At 52.6% G+C, this 17,502-nt stretch overlaps 1 protein-coding gene across 1 annotated transcript in view; it reads left to right on the forward strand.

The window, feature by feature from the left end:
* Positions 1-10,822: 10,822 nt before the first annotated feature.
* GRIN1 (glutamate ionotropic receptor NMDA type subunit 1) overlaps positions 10,823-17,502 on the forward strand; it is a 31,713-nt gene continuing 25,033 nt past the window's right edge. Inside the window, exons 1-2 of the mRNA XM_007946957.2 lie at positions 10,823-11,080; positions 14,082-14,216. Coding sequence (XP_007945148.1) covers positions 10,823-11,080; positions 14,082-14,216 — 393 coding nt within the window. The remainder of the gene's footprint in view (positions 11,081-14,081; positions 14,217-17,502) is intronic.

A 17,502-nucleotide genomic window follows, 5' to 3' on the forward strand; every position in this document is an offset into this window, starting at 1 on the left:
ACCAACTGAAATCAAAAGGATAATATCAGGATACTATGAAGAACTATACTCCAACAAATTTGAAAATCTGGAAGAAATGGACAAATTTCTAGAAAAACACCACTTACCTAAACTAACACAGACTGATGTGGAAAATTTGAACAGACTCATCACAAAAGAAGAAATTGAAGGTCATAAAAAATTTACCAACAACAGCAAAAAAAAAGCCCTGGCCCAGATGGTTTCACTGGAGAATTCTACTAACCAGAGAAGAACTGCCACTAGTCCTACTCAAATTATTCCAGAGTATTTTATGAAGCAAGCGTAACCTTGATACCAAAACCAGGCAAAGACACCACATAAGCAAAATATCAATAGATGCAGAAAAATAGGTGAATTCTTCAACATAATAAAGGACATCTATGCAAAACCAACAGCCAACGTTATACTCAATGGAGAGAGACTGAAACCATTCCCCTTGGTAACAGGAACCAGACAAGGATGCCTATCTCCACTTCTATTCAACATTGTACTAGAAGTCCTAGCCAGGGCAATGAGGCAAGAAAGGGAAATCAAAGGCATCCAAATTGGTAAGAAAGAAGTCAAAGTATCCCTATTTGCTGATGATATGATCCTATACACAGAAAACCCAAGAAAACTACCATAATGTATTGAAAGATTTGGCATAGTGACAGGATACAAGATGAACATACAAAAATCAGTTGGATTCCTCTACAACAGCAAAGAGGTTTCTGAAAAGGAAATCAATACCATTTACAATAGCTACCAAAAAATATAAGATACTTGGGAATAAATCTTACCAGGGACACAAAAGCCCTGTACAAAGAAAACTACAAAACACTACTGTGGTAGTTGAGGTTGTATGTCAACCTGCCTGGGCCTGGTTGAGTGGCTTGGCAGCTGGATGTAGTTATCCCCCATGGTGAGATTGGCAATTAAATTCATGATGCAATCTACTACAGCAGCTGAGTAGCTGCTTTAGGGATGTGCTCTGCTTCCTGTGTATAAGCAGCAGCTTTGAGGACGGTCTCCAGCATTTTGGCGTGCTTGAACCCGGCATGTAGCTGAATCCTCATTCAGCAGCCTGCCATGCCCTGCCAATCCCGGGCCTTTTAATGGACTTAAATCATTGGCCTGCCGTATGGTTTGGTAACATCGGGACTGTGCCTTTTTCCTTGCTGACCTTGGGTTTGTCAGCCTCAGCAGCCAGCAGCTGCCTGGGTGAAGAGAACTCCAACTTCAGTGGGCCGGGAGCAGGAGGCAGAGCTGAAGCCCAAGGTCAAGGGGCTTTCACCCAGCCCCTAGAGCCTGGCAATTTCAACTCAGACTTCTAGCCTCCCGAACTGTAGGATAATAAACTCCTGTTTGTTAAAGCCATCCCATTTGTGGGATTTCTGTTAGAGTGGCACTAGGTAACCAAAATAACTACTCCAAGAAACCATAAGAGATCTACATAAATAGAAGAACCTACCGTGCTCATGGGTAGGAAGATTGAACATTGTAGAAATGTCAGTTCTACCCAAAGCAATCTATGCATTCAATTCAATTCCAATCCAGATCCCATCACCATTATTTTCAGACATAGAAAACAATCACTAATTTTATGTGGAAAAGAAAGAGACCTCTGATAAGCAAAGCTCTACTGAAGAAGAACAAAGTAGTTCTCACACTCCCAGATCTCAAAACCTACTAACACAGCTACAGTTGCCAAAACAGTCTGCTACTGGTACAACACACAGACCCCAAAAAAAAAACAAACAAACTCACTGCCATTGAGTTGGTCGCAACTCACAGAGACCCCTTGGGTTTCCAAGGTGGTATCTCTATGGACGTAGATGCCCATTCTTCCTTCTGAAGAGTGGCTGGTGGGTTTGAACCTCCAGCCTTCTAGTTAGCAGTCAAATAAATGCCTTAGGCACTATGCCATCAGAGCTCCCAACACATAGACCAGTGGAACAGAAGTGAGAACCCAGAAATTGACCTATGGTCAACTGATCTTTTGTGTGTGTGTGTGTGTGTGTGTGTGATTTGGGAGAAAATTTACAGAGCAAATTCACTTTCCATACAGCAGTTCACATACACTTTATCTCATGACATTGACCACAATTTACCACAATGCAACAGCTCCCCTCCTACTTCCTCCCGATAGTTACCTCTTCCCTGTGTCCATCCCTCAATGCACTCCTGCCCCCTGAGCTGTGGTCAACTGATCTTTGACAAAGGGCTGAAATCCATTAAATGGGAAAGAGATAGTCTTTCACAAATGGTGCTGGCAAAACTGAATATCCATTTGCAGGAAAATGAAGCAAGACCCACACACAAAAACTAACTCCAGATGGATCCACGACTTAAATGTGAACCCTAAGACTATAAAGTTCATCAAAGAAAAAATAGGGGCAAACTTGGGGGCCCTAATTCATGGCATATCAAACATAACCTAAGGTAGTCAAACAGCAGGAAATAAACTAGATGATTGGAACCTAAAAATTAAATTCTTGTGTGCATCAAGACTTCTCCAAAAGAGTAAAAAGAGGACCTACAGAATGGGAAAAAATACTTGGCAATGACATATCGGACAAAGGACTTATCTCTAAAATTTATTTAAAAAAACTCCAACACCTCAACATCAATAAGAGAAACAATCCAATTTAAAAATGGGCAGAAGATATGAATGGACACTTCATCAAAGAAGATATTCAAGCGACCAAAAAACACATGAAGAAACCCCAGCACTAGTAGCAAAGTTCAACAAGACAGAAACTAACAATGGCTGGCAAGGATGTAGAGAGATTGGAACTCTCATCCACTGCTGGTGGGACTTTAAAATTATTCAACCACTGTGGAAATCAGTATGGTGATTCTTTACGAACTTGGAAACAGAAATATCATTTGACCCAGCCATTCCATTACTACGTATATATCCTAAAGAAGTGAGAGCCAGGACAAGAACAGATATATGCACACCCATGTTCATCACAGCACTATTTACAATAGCAAAGAGGTGGAAAGAACTTATATGCCCATCAACTGAGCAGTGGATAAACAAACCGTGGTACATACACACTATGGAATACTATGCAACCCTAAAGAATAATGTAGAATCTGCAAAACATTGCACATGGATGAACTTGGAGGACGTTATGCTGAGTGAAATAAGTCAATCACAGGACCATATTGCATTAGTCCACTATTGTAAAAAGTCAGGAAAAGTTTATACATGGAAGGAAACTTTCTTTGTTGATTACCAGGGATTGGGGGGAGAAGAAGCTAAATTCCTAGATAGGTTGGAAAAATACAAACAAACATATATATAGAAACTAAAGATTATTTGTTGTTACCAGAGATAGGAGGGAGGGGGAAAGGGAAGATTTTGTTTGCAGAGCACTAAACAAGAAAAAAAAAAAAAAAGTCTTCCTAAATGTGGTGGTTATGTTTATGTGTCAACTTGGCTGGGCCTGGTTAAGTGACTGGGCAGCTGGTGGTAGTTATTCTCCATGATGAGACTGGCAATCAACTCTATGGCGGGCTCTACCACAAACAGCTGTCTTTGGGATGTGATTTGCTTCCTGTATATAAAGAGAAGCTTTAGGAATGGTCTTTAGCCTATGGCATATTTGGACCCTGCAGGTAGCCGTGTCATTGCTCAGCAGCCTGCTATGCTCTGCCGATCTTGGGACTTACAGTGGACTTAAGTTAATGGCCTGCCGTGTGGTTTGGTAACATTGAGACTGTGTCTTTTTACTTGTCAACCTTGGGGCTTCTCAGCCTCAGCAGCCAGCAGCTAAGTGAAGAAAAGCCTCTAGTTCCAGTGGGCCGGGAGCAGGAGGCAGAGCCAGACCCCAAGGTGGAGGGGCTTTCACCCAGCCCCTAGAGCCTGACACTTTGAAGTTGGACTTACAGCCTCCAAATTGTAAGAATAAACTCCTGTTTGTTAAGGCCATCCCATTTGTGGTATATTCTTGTCAGAGCGGCACTAAGGAACCAGAACACTAAAATAAATAAAATAAAAACAAACCAAACTCACTGCTGTCAAGTCAGATCCAACTCACAGTGACCCCTCCTTGGGTTTCTGAGGCGGTATCACTATGGAAGTAGATTGCTCAACCTTCCTCCCAAGGAGTGGCTGGTGGGTTTGAACTGTTAGCCTTCTGGGTAGCAGTCAAATAGCACATGTATTAACTAGCTTTTATTGTTCAAATTTATGCACTGACCATTAATGCCAAAGATAAAGAAATGGAAGATTTTTACCAACTTCTGTGGTCTTAAATTGATCAAACATCAACCAAGGTGCATTGATAATCACTGATCATTGGAATGTGAAAGTTGGAAACAAAGAAGGACCAGTAGTTGGAAAATAGGGCTTTGGTGATAAAAAGATGTGTTTACCTGTATTTTGTTGACTATGCAAAGGCATTCAACCACATAGTTCATAACAAATTATGGATAACATTGTGAAGAATGGAATTCTGAACACACAACTATACTCATGCAAAATCTGTTTATGGTAGTTATTCAAACAGAACAAGGGGATACTGTGTGGGTTAAAATCAGGAAGGGAGTGCACCGGGGTGGTATCCTTTCACTATACTTATTCAATCTGTATGCTGAGCGAATAATCCAAGAAGCTGGACTATATGAAGAAAAATGTGACATCAGGATTGGAGGAGGATTCATTAACAACCTGTGACATGCAGATGACACAATCTTGCTTGCTGAAAGTGAAGATGACTTGAAGCACTTACTGATGAAGATCAAAGACTGTACAGCCTTCAATATGGATTACACCACAACATAAAAATTTAAAAAATCCTCACAACTGGACCAATAAGCAACATCATGACCTACTGAAATGTTCCGAGATCTCTCTTTACTTGGATCCACAGTCAGTGCCCATGGAAGCACAGTCAATAAATAAATAACACATCGCACTGGGCAAATCTGCACCAGGCCTCCTGACAGCGTTCAGAAGCAAAGATGGCACTCTGAGGATGAAGGTGCACTTGCCCCAGGCCGAGCTCTTCTCAATTGCCTCATGTGAATGCGAAAGCTGGACAATGAATAAGGAAGACTGAAGAAGAATGGATGCCTTTGAATTGTGGTGCTGGCAAAGAATACTCTGTGCCTAAGGCGCTTGACTGCTCACCAGAAGGCTGGCGGTTCAAACCCACCAGCCACTTATTGGAAGGAAGGTTGGGCAATCTACCTCCATAGTGATACCACCTCAGAAACCCAAGGAGGGGTCACCATGAGTCGAATCTGACTCAGTGGCAGTGGGTTTGTCTAGTTTTGGCCATAAGAATGAACAAATCTGTCTTGGAACAAGTGCAGCCAGAATGCTCCTTAGAAGGGAGGATGTCAAGACGACCTCGGGACTTTGGACATGTTATCAGGAAGGACCAGTTCCGGAAGAAGGAGATCATGCTTGGTAAAGTAGGGGGTCAGCAAAAGAGAGGAAGACCCTCAACCAGACGAATTGACACAGTGGCTGCAACAATGGGCTCGGCATAGAAGGCCTGTGAGGATGGGGCAGGACCAGGCAGCGTTTTGTTCTGCTGTACAGAGGGCTGCTGTGAGTGGGAACCAATCTGACAGCACCAACAACATTAATTAGTAGGAGTCTCTGGGTGGTGAAAACATTAATGTGCTTGGCAGCTAACCACAAAGCTGGCTCCTCCACCCTAGCCAGAAGCACCTCAGAAGAGAGACTTGATGAACTACTTCTTCAAAGTCAGCCGACACACACACCAAGGGGCACATCACACAGGGTTCTACTGACACACCACACCCCTGACTCACAGTGAACTCACCTGGTTGCAGACACTGAGGCCACATCACACAGGGTTCTACTGACACACTGGAACCCCGATTCACAGTGAATTCAACAGCAACTGGTTTGGCTTCATTAGTTAGTTAACTGTCTACTGGTTCGTAGCCATTGTCCGCCGATCACTGGGCTTGATCCAGTAATAAACCTTTCTTTTCTCTGGCTGTTTCTGCACAGGAATTCTGGGGCAGCTTGGCTGGATGGTTCAGGCTCAGTGTCTTTTGTGAGGTTATACCTAAGATGCACCCTCAAGGGCTGTAGTCATCTGAATGCAGGGCTGGGGCCACAGGGTCCTCCCACATGGCTGGCAAGTTAGTGCTGGCTGTTGGGACCAGGCCTCAGTTCTTTGCAACACTGGCCTCTCCTAGGACTTCCCCATTTCTCCTAAGAGGGTGGGTTCAAGATGGGTGCTGTCCTTTTCAGGCCTAGCCTTGGAAGTCATGGAATCCTTTAAAACTTCAATTAGTCTTCCAAACACAGGAAAGGAGGAGAAATGGAACAAAGAATAGATGCCTCAAACAGCAGCACTCTGCCACGTTCCATTCAGTAGCAGTGAGTCACTAAGTCCAGCCCACATTCCAGCTAGGAAATCAAGCCCCACTTTGGGAAAGCAGAGCTTCCAAGACACTGCAGACCATGTTAAAACCACCACACACCCGCCTTCCTCTCAATCCCCGTGTCCTGCTCCACTTTTCTTCAGAGTACTTAACACTTCCCGCAACAGTTTAAAATACTTATATGTGCCACATGCTTTGGGCTGGCCTCATGAAGTCACAGAGTCTAACTTCTTCACTGTTGAATCGTGCGTGCCATGTAGGAAGTGTATGAGTGCCCTGCAGCTGCTGTAACAAATTTCCATAAGCTGCGTGCCTAAAGCAACAGAAATTTACTCTCTCAGTTCTGGAACCAGAGCACCAAAATCAAAGTGTCAACAGGGCCTGCTCTATCTGGGGGCTGCAGGGGCAGATGTTCCTTGCCTTGTCCAGCTTCTGGTGGTTCCAGGCCCTCTTGACTTGTGGAACACCTCCCATATCTGCCTCCATCTTCACAAAGTGTCATTCCCTATGTGTCATGTCCCCTCCTCTGCTCACAATGACATCAGTCATTAGATGTAGGACCCACCCTAATCCAGTATGACCTGATGATAATTTAACTAATTGCATCTGCAAATGGGCTACTTCTAAACAAGGTTGGGGAGCTCTGGTAGCATAGTGGCTAAGGCACTTGACTGCTAACCAGAAGGCTGGTGGTTCAAACCCACCAGCCACTCCCCGGAAGGAAGATGGGGCAATCTACTTCCGTAGTGATACTGCCTCAGAAACCCAAGGAGGGGTCGCTATGGGTCGGGTCTGACTCAATGGCACATAACAACAACAACAACAACAGACAAGGTTGTATTCTGAGGTTCCAGGTAGATCTGGGTTTGGGGGGATCCTATTCAACCCACTATAGTAGGGCTCAGCAAGTGTTTGTAGGGTGAATTAAGTGTGCATGTGCTGTCTTGACTTTGGTATGACCTGTGAGAACTTCATGAACAAACCACACCCACTGCTGTGGAGTCAATTCCAACTCACAGATCCTCTAGAGAACAGAGCAGAACTGCTCCCATAGGGTTTCCAAGCCTGTCAATCTTCACAGAGGCAGACTGCCTCATCCTTCTCCTATGGAGTGACTAGTAGGTTTGAACTACTGACCCTTTGGCTAGTAGCCAAATGCCTAACCACTGCATCACCAGAGCTCCTTAAGACCTTCCAAGAAGGGTGGCGTTTGGAAAGTCAGAGAGGACAGGGACAGGATGAGGGGATCTTGTGGTGGAGGTAGGAGGCGGAACAGTGTGGACAGAGGTGAGAGTGAGTATGAGGGTCAGAAGGAAGCATCCGCAGCTACTTCTCTGCCAGGGTGCCAGGGGGCAGGGCTCTTGGGCTCCCCAGGATCAGGGGACAGAGGCCCCAACCCCAGTCCATTTTTTTTTTAATGGAATTATTGAGCATTGTGATCACATGATTTGAGGTCCCAGCCTTTACCATATTATCTAAATTCATTCTATGGACAAAGGTCTATGGATATTCAGATCCATTTGTCATGGACCTAGATGAGGAAATGATTGTGAACTGTCAGAAACTTTGTCACAAGGATTCTATGATGTATTTTAAATCAGGGCACATGGGAAGTAGACTTGAACATTGATCTGCTCAGTGTTTACTTGGTTGTAATGCAGAGAACCTGGGTCCATTTCTTCAGCTTGCAGGCAGGCCTGCTAAAGGTCAGCCCATCTCCTCAGTCCTGATGTGGGGGCCTCTTCCCCCTAGGCCAGCTCTGGCAGGGACACCTGCCCATGGCTCCTGCACTCCTCCTCCTCTCTGCCTGCCAACTTCCTCCTCTCAAAGTGGCTTCCCCTTGAATGAAAACGTGTCTTTTGAGCCAGCTTCCTGGGGTTCTCAGGAATTCACCTCCAGAGAGGATGTAAAACTTGTTCCGGTCTGACCTTCTGATCAAGCCAGAATCCTAAGGAAGAACCTGATTGGTCTGTTTTGGGTCATGTGACAACCTCTGAGCCAATCAACTGAGGCCAAGGAGGATCTGGATCTATGAGTGACAGCCCTGACTAACACCGAGTAGCTGAAGTGGAAGGAAGCTCCCCCCTGACCCAGCGGCAGTTCCCAGAGGACGTTTGGCAAAGCTAACAAGCACTGGGGTGAGACAAGCACCCAGAAATCCCCTCCCCATGGGTCTCCGGAGAATAGAAACTGCCCCACAGTACCTGAGGAAGAACAAGGGCCCCCCAGGAACCTCACCTGTTGAGCAGGTCCCACCCCAAGACAGCACAAGGCCTATTTGGTCCTCCTCACAGCCTCTGTCTCACCAGGACCAGGGGGTCCAAGTCCAGGCAGGTTCATATGTCCCAGCAGCAGCATAGCAAGGTCAAGGCCTCTTCCAGCTGCTCCACTCCCACCCCCAGTGGCGGAAGCCTGGAAGAGATAAAGGAGAGGGGAGCCCAGGAGAGATGCTCACAGGAGGGGGCTGAGGCCTGGAGGTGGCATCTGAGAGGCCAGCCGAGCTTCTACCCATCTCGGAGCACAGGGGACCTGTGGAAGGGGCTCAGGGTGACTGCCTGGTGAGCGGCACAGTAGCATGCTGGGAGCTGGCTTTCTGAAGGACAAAGCAAGCCCCGATTGTAGCGCCTGCCCATCTCCATGGTGTAAATTCTCCCACCACGGCCAGTGTCAAGCTCTCAGTAGTGTGGCAGCAGCTCTCAGGTTGCTGGGTCTGTGCAAGCCCACCCAGCAGCCCACCGGGGGTGGGGGTGGAGGTGGGGGTGGGGTAGGGGTGAGAGAGGCCCGGCCCTCTGTCTTCAGCTGCTGGCACATACCCTCTGCTCCCTGGAAGCTGTCTGCCCTCCTCCAGAGCTGGCTAACCTGACGGCCACCCACCCGCGTTCCTGGCCTGGCCACCCAGTAGACGCAGGAGTTTGGAGAAGGGCCCCTGAACCCCTCCCCCTGCCCTCGCGGCAGCCTGGGAGGAGTATCTGCTGTGAACCCCTCCTGAACAGAGAGGTGGGGACCTGCACAGGACTTGGCCCCCAAGCATAGATCCCCACGAGGGGGAGGGAGCTGAGACGTGGAGCATGCCAAGCGCCTCTGGTGCCAGGGGAGTCTTGCAGGGGCCTGCATTTGGCTTTCAGGGAAGGTCGGCTGGGGGTGACAGCTGGAAGGAGCAGCGAGGGTGCCCCTGAGGGGGCGTAGCTCCTCCTTCCTCATTGCTCAGGGCAGCACTTAGGTGTTGGGACGACCTTGCTTTGTCCCCATTGGGGGCTTTTGCTGTCGAGTCTGCAGAATCCTCAGTTGCTATTGGAAACGGTGATGTCACTTGAGGGGGTGGAGCTTCAGCCATCCTTTGAGCTGGGGAGAGGGAGCACACTCCAGGGGAGGAGGGGGACAGAGAATTAGGATCACGAGGACCAGAGGGACGGGGAGGCTCTGGAAAGGGGACGGGAGCTGGGAAGGCACTAAGGGAGGGGCGGGAGGACAGCAGAAGCAAGGAGTGAGGACGTCTCACAGGACATGCCTCCGGAGAGCCAGTGCTTCCTGGTGTCTACCCTTGGTCCCAGCTGCTGCAGCCACAGCTCCCTCCTACCTTGGTCTCTCCGTAGCTGGGCAGGTGCAGGCTCCCAGGCGCTCTGGTCCACAGGCAGGCAGCCACTGTCGCCCTCCCTTTTCTTTCCAACCCTCCAGGGGGGACTCCAAGTCACATGGTTAGGCAGATGGGGTCCATCCCCCATTTTTAGCCTCCTGGTGAGAAAGAAGCCCCACTACCCCCTTCCGCGAGACATGGGGATCCAATCACAGTCAGGCCCGGAAACACCCCTGATTGTGGGTGAGGACTTGTGCACAGGCGCGCAGGGCACACACTGGATCAGCGTCGGAGTCAGTGGTGGCACCAACGCACCTACCCTTCTCACACTCAGCTCCCTGAAGGGTCGCCACAGCAAAATCCACTGTCCCAGCGACCTCTCCGCGCACACACACTCGGGCACACAGGCGCGGCGCCCCCGCCTCCCGCGCTGACAAACGCGCCCGCAAACGCAGGCGCGCGCTCCCGCGCAGAGGCGCCCTCCCTTCGGCTCTGTGTTGGGGAGCGGGGGCGGTGGGAGGGGTAGGAGACGCCGGCCCAGCTCTCGGCTCCGCAGCTGCCGCAGTCGCCGCGGCAGCGGGATCCGGACCCACGCAGCCAGCGGAGCCACCGCGCGCTCGCGGAGCGGCGCCTGCACCGCATCAGCACCGCGGACAGCGCCAGCCGCGCCAAGCCGGGCGTCCGCGCGGCTCCAGCCCCGCGCGCAGAGCCGACCTGTGGCAAGCGCCTCCCTCCCGCAGACGGTTCGGGGACTGCAGCTCCCGGGGAGGACGCGGGCCCCGAAGACCGCGGGGGCGCCCCTCTGGGGATGCACCGAGGGCCTCGCGTTCGCGCCGCGTAGAGCCAGGCCCGCGGAGGCCGGAGCCCATGAGCGCTATGAGCCTGCTGACCCTCGCCCTGCTTTTGTCCTGCTCCTTCGCCCGTGCTGCCTGCGACCCCAAGATTGTTAACATCGGCGCCGTGCTGAGCACGCGGAAACATGAGCAGATGTTCCGCGAAGCCGTGAACCAGGCCAACAAGCGGCACGGCTCCTGGAAGATCCAGCTCAATGCCACCTCCGTCACCCACAAGCCCAACGCCATCCAGATGGCCCTGTCCGTGTGCGAAGACCTCATCTCCAGCCAGGTGCCTGCGGCCCCCTGCCCCTCCGCCACCCGCCTGCCATCCCCCTCCATCCCCAACGTCATTCCATCCTCCCCCTCCCTCACCAGAGACCATCCCCCCAAGTCTCCTGGCTCAGCCTGGACAGGGCTGGCTCAGTAACAGCCAGCAACCAGTGATACCAGATCCCCTTGTCTTGGTCCCAGACTGGTCACCTGACATGCTGGCCAGCCCTCAGAAGGGCTCCTGGGGCTCCAGGCCCTGACAGCCCAACAGAGTGGCAGTTTATGTCATCATGAGTCAGAGGGTGGGCATTTGGTGGGTGGGCAGAGGTGCCTGGCCCAGCGAGTGCCAGCGCTGCCATCTTCAGAGACACAGGGCCTGGGGCCATCTTTGTTTCTGCTTTTGGATTTGTGTTCCTTCCTTTCTCCCCTTCTCTCATCCCCCCGAGTGGCCCTGCAGGCCGCAGGGGCTGGGAAGTGGCCTAGGTGGCTAAGTGGGGCACGTTTTGTAGGAGTGGGCGTGGGGGATGTGCATGCGAGAGACCAGAGGGGGCAGGCGCTTCGGGGAGCACACGGTCCCTGCCCGTTTGCCCGTGGAGCTGTCCGCCCCTGAGCCGCCGCCCGCTGAATTGCAATGAGGCTGAGGATCTGCAATGCAGCCCTTTATGTAAGAGGCAGGGGAGCAGACGCCACCGCCAGGTGCTGCTCACACTGCGCGTCTGACAGGCGTGTGCACAGCGTAGCACCAGGCTCATGGGCACAGGGACTCTGGCTTACACTGGCACACGCCTGCGATTGCTGCTGCCTGCCGCCTGCACCTGTTCACTCACGCATGTAAACGTGTGGTGGGGGCATTGAGTGCAGGCCCAAGGTGGTACCAAGCGAGGGGCAGAATGGCATCCTGAAGCACAGACGAGGAAGGCACTGAGTGGAGGCCGTGGGAAAAGGGGCCAGTGTTTCCCTTCACCGCTATCGATGTCTGTTCACCCTGAAACTGGGAGGTCCAGCTGAGAAGTAGCCCAAGTGCTCAGTACCCTCCCTCCATCCTGGATGCAAACACATGCTTGTGCACATACTGCAGCTGGCACTAGCACACTCCTGTGGTCGGTGTCACACAGGCTCATTTGCACACATGTGCCCCCCACAGCCATGGGCACACATGCTCACATGCACATGGGCTGCCTGGCATACCCAGATGCAAATGCACACACATGTGTTCACACCCACGTGGCACAATGGACTAGCACACTCCTGGGGTTGGTGTCACACAGCCTCATTCACACACATGTGCACCCCACAGCCACAGGCACATGTGCTCACATGCATATGGGCTGCCTGGCATACCCAAGTTCACATGCACACACATGTGTTCACACCCATGTAGCACCCCAGATTAGTACACTCCTGTGGTTGTGTCACAAGGCTCATTTGCACACATGTGCCCTGCACAGACACAGACACACATGCTCACATGCACACGGGCTGGCTGGAATACCCAGGTGCACATGCACACATGCGTGTTTACACCCATGTAGCACAAAGGATTAGCACACTCCTGTCGTTGGTGTCACACAGGCTCATTTGCACACATGTGCTCCTCACAGCCACGGGCACACATGCTTACATGCATATGGGCTGCCTGGCATACCCAGGTTCACATGTACACATGTGTTCACACCCACATAGCATGCCAGATTCAATCATGCTTGCACATACACACATAAGCATGCTGGGACATACAACACTCATGTCTGTCCTGACACACACCCCTGAACACCTGCATGGCTGCATGCACACACATGCTCATGCAAACACTCACCTGCAGTCCTCAGCCCAGCACCTCTGGATGCAGACCAGGGTGAGGACCATGGAGTGAGAACAGTCCACAACAGCGCCAACCACAGAGGCCCTGTCAGAGCTTTGCTCGGGCCTTCCCCTCCCCTCACCAGCCACCCTGTGCCCCAGCCTGGGACCCCACGGGATGGGCCTGCACCCAGCTGGGCATCTGTGGCTAGTGGCTTCTGTCCCTTGGTCCATCTGAGCTAGGGGAGGGTGGAGTCAGAGAGTCCGGGGTAGGTGAATCTGGGGGACCCCTCACTCAGTGTTGCTGTCTGTCTCTGGGCTATCTGGGTCCCCTCAGAGCAAAGACAGGGACAGCCACTGCCACTTACTGAGCCCTCCCTCAAACCAGGCAGCCCTACCATGTGAGGTCAGTGCACTGTGTCCCACCCTGTGTGCAGAAGCAGGTGGGACCTGTGGCCCAGGAGGCAAAGGTGGACTTGAGGTTCAGACCTCCTGACACTCACACCACTGAACAACACAAGCTGTTCTGCCTCTGGGTTGGGGGGAGTGGGGAGAAGAGACCCACACACACACCAGAGATGAGCCACTGGTTTTGGTCTGCATGACTGGGGGCCCTACTGGGGAGCCTCTCGGCACCTCCTTCCCCTTCCTTGTGGGATGAGGTCAGAGTGAAGAATCAGGACAGGGACCCATCCAAACACAGCTGACCCCAGGGCCCGGGCCTCCCTGGCAGCTGCTTGCTAAGCTCCTCTCCCTAAAGTTCCCTCTGTGGTGGGTGAGGCAGGAGGAGTGACAGTGGGGGGGCTGGAGACTGCCCTCAGCACCACCTGGAGCTCATCCACACTCAGCAAGGGAGGCACCCACAGACCTCAGGGACAACACAAGCGCAGGCCTGCCCCCTCCGCTTTGAGTCTCACCACTACCTCTGGGCAGTCGTCTGGGCCCCTTATTGGTTGAGTGATGGGAGGGCAGCACACGGGGTACTGAGGGACTCAGACAGGGCAGTGAGAGGCTGAGAGGGTTGGAGTGTCCTTCTCACTGTGTGTGTTGACTTGGCCCCTGGGATGGGACTCAGGCTGCATCTCGGGCTGCGTGTGTGCAGGCATGGCACCACTGGGACCCTCCGCACCTACCGAGTCTCACCCCTGCCACTTCCAGGTCGCGGCTGGCTCTGGGCAGTGCCCATCAGCCCATGCTGACCCTGTCTCCTGTGTCCACAGGTCTATGCCATCCTAGTTAGCCACCCACCTACCCCCAACGACCACTTCACTCCCACCCCCGTCTCCTACACAGCTGGCTTCTACCGCATCCCCGTCCTGGGGCTAACCACCCGTATGTCCATCTACTCAGACAAGGTAAGCTTGACCCCTGCACCATCACCCAGCTGGCTCTCTGCCTCCTGTATAGCCCAGGGCCACAGGCAGCTGTCCTGGGAGGGGAGCTGGCACTTTCAAGAAGTGGAGGGGAAAATCCATGTGTCCAGCCCAGGGGTTCTGCCTCCAAGGATCGGAATGGTGTATATGAGCACACACACTTGTGTACATTTGCATACTCATACATTCACACCCATACACACTGATACCCATCCTCACACACACTTTCCCATAGACACACTCACAGTCACACACACTCATACTATACACACACTCAGTTTTCCAGACTCTTACACACAAACACACTCACCCTTACACCCTTGCTCATTCATTCATGCAATGCACACTCAGACTCACACCACCCTTGCACACCCATGCATGCACACCCATGCATGTTCACATCCACACACGCACAAACTCACACATACACACACTTGCACCACACCCAAACTTGCACACACTTATACTTGCACTCATGCTCACACTTGTACACCTGCACACTCAGTTACACACTCACACCCATGCACACTCACACTTGTACACACCCAAATTCACACTCACCCACTCCCATACTGTTTCACACTTGCATTAAAATAACCTTCACACCATAAACACACCCACAAACTCACACCCACACCCATTTTAATATACACACCATCATGTACACTCACACTCTGGAGCTCACACACCCATGCCTCATTACACACTCACACATTCACACACATACTTGCACACTCCTCCAGTTCTACAGAGATTCACATGTGAACTTACATATAACCATCCCCATAGCCGCACTCACATTCAAATGTCAGTGCACACATACTCTCCACACATACACACACTCATATGCAGACACACACAGCCTTACACAAACATAGATTGACACACACACTCACACATGGGCAGAAGGACCACTGACAGGCAACCAATGCCAACTGTAACCCCTCAGAAAAAAGGGAGGTCATGGGCATGGAGAAGCAACAGGCAGGAAGGCTTCCTGCAAGAAGTGACACATGGACTTTGAAAAGGGGCATTGGAGAGCTGGAAAAGGACAAGCAAACACTTCAGGGAAATGCACAAGGCAGGTGGGGACACCCAGACAGGAGGAGATAAGCATGTACAGACAGGAGGAGGTGAGGACACCTGGACAGGAAGAGGCGGGGACACACGGACAAGAGGAGGCGGGGACACACGGACAGGAGGAGGCGGGGACACACGGACAGGAGGAGGGGACACACGGACAGGAGGAGGGGACACACAGGAGGAGGTGGGGACACACGGACAGGATTTGGTGGGGACACACGGACAGGAGGAGACAGGGACACATGGACAGGAGGAGATGGGGACACACAGACAGGAGGAGACAGGAGGAGGCAGGGACACCTGGACAGGAGGAGGGGACAGATGGACAGGAGGAGAGGGGACACACAGACAGGAGGAGATGGGGACACCTGGACAGGAGTCAGCAGGAGCACCTGGACAGGAGGAGGCGGGGACACACGGGCTGTGGTAAAAGCCTCCACCTGGAGCTGTTTCATGGCCAGAGGAGGCGGCCAGGGTGCTATGCCTCAGGGCTGAGGGTGACATGGCTCAGCACCCTGTGGAATACTCGTTGGTGGCCTGCAGGTGGGGGCTCTGGCTACAGCCATCGAACTCTGGAAACATAGCTAGACTAGCTGCGAGCCAGGAAGGGAAGACAGAGGCCAGGGACTGCTCCAGTCCACACACACTGCGACTTGCTTACAAGTCCGGGAGGAGCCACTACCTGGCTCAGGACTTGGTGGCATCAGGGGCCATCCCAGCTGGGAAGCCTCCCACAATCTGCTTCACATCTGCGTCCAGGGCTGTGACCACCTGCAGACAGACCTGCAGTGGCCACTCGGCTAGGGACATCCTGTATGGTGCCCAGAGCTGAGGAATAGGGGCTCGGTTCTGCAGCTGGGGCTCCCTAGGGCTCCCCATCTTCAACAAACCCATCCTGCCCGGAGCCCAGAGTCCCAGCTCAAGCTGCTTGAAAGCACAAAGACTGTCTGGCCAGGCTCGGTTGTCTGGGAGAAGATGGGGATGGGTCGGTCCAGGTGAGGGGACATCAGGCCAGGCTCTTGGGGGCTGGTGCAGCTTCCCTCTGAGAGTCCAGAAAGCTCTGATGTGGTGCTGAGGCATCCAGGCTCCTCTGGGGCTGCGCCCCACCCCTCCCCCCCTGCACCCAGGCACACTGTCCTCACAAGGAAGGCAGAGAAGACAGCCCTGTGGGGAAGCAGCCAGAGAAGAGGCACCCTCACAGGGCTGGGCCCGACCCCTATCAGCCCCACCCTCAGGTCCCACTTGAGGCCACACCTCACAGCCACACATCACAACTCATGTAGCAGCAAGGCCCAAGTCAAGGTCGACCCAAGACCCCAGCCATAGGCCTCCTGGAGGCCCATTGCAGCCAAGTGCACAATGCGCAGAGGCACTGGGGATTCTTGCACTCAGGTTCCAAGACACCAGCCCGACCACAAAGAGGGAGAAGGTGAAAGAGGTTCTGGAGGCCTCAGAGGACCACAAGAAGAGTATGAGTCCACAGGGACACTAAAGAGACTGTCACCTGCACAGATGCACAGGAGGTCAAGGAAGGCATGGCCTGCTCCTCTCCTGGCCAGCCTGCCCATGCCAGGATGCTGGGCTTGGTGACAAGCCTTTCCTGGGCAGCTAGTGACAAACCCAAGTGCACAGAGAATCAGGTGATACCATTGAGGGGTAGCCTCTGGCCTCTGATCAATCAGTGAGAAACTGAGCCCGGATAGTAAAGACGCCCCAGAGACAGACATTGCACTTGGGAAGGACTCTGCGTGCCCCTCACTGGGGCTCTTCGAGAGGATGCTTCTCAGAGTTCAAGTTGTCCAGCAAAGGGTGGGCAGCTAGGGGTGGCGAGCTCATCCCAGAGCATAGCACAGAGAGCCAATGCCTGCAGGGCTGCTGGGGCCTCACCAGCCCACAGATCAGATGATGTGGAGGAGAGCACGGGAGCAGAGGCAGGTGGGGACCGTTGGGCAAGTGCCACCAGTTCCCACAGGTGGAGGGAAGGAAGTAGGGGGCCCCTGGGTCTGGCAGGCACCCTCACCTGTCCCACAGGTGGAGGGAAGTAGGGGGTCCTGGGGTCTGGCGTCTGGCAGGAGCCCTCACCTGTCCCACAGGTGGAGGGAAGTAGGGGGTCCTGGGGTCTGGCAGGCACCCTCACTTGTCCCACAGGTGGAAGGCAGTGGGTCCCCCAGGCTAGCAAGCAGCC

The sequence above is a fragment of the Orycteropus afer genome, unplaced genomic scaffold (assembly GCF_000298275.1).
Source record: "Orycteropus afer afer isolate SDZICR_OR568_19922 unplaced genomic scaffold, OryAfe1.0 scaffold00174, whole genome shotgun sequence".
Taxonomy (NCBI): Eukaryota; Metazoa; Chordata; class Mammalia; order Tubulidentata; family Orycteropodidae; genus Orycteropus; species Orycteropus afer.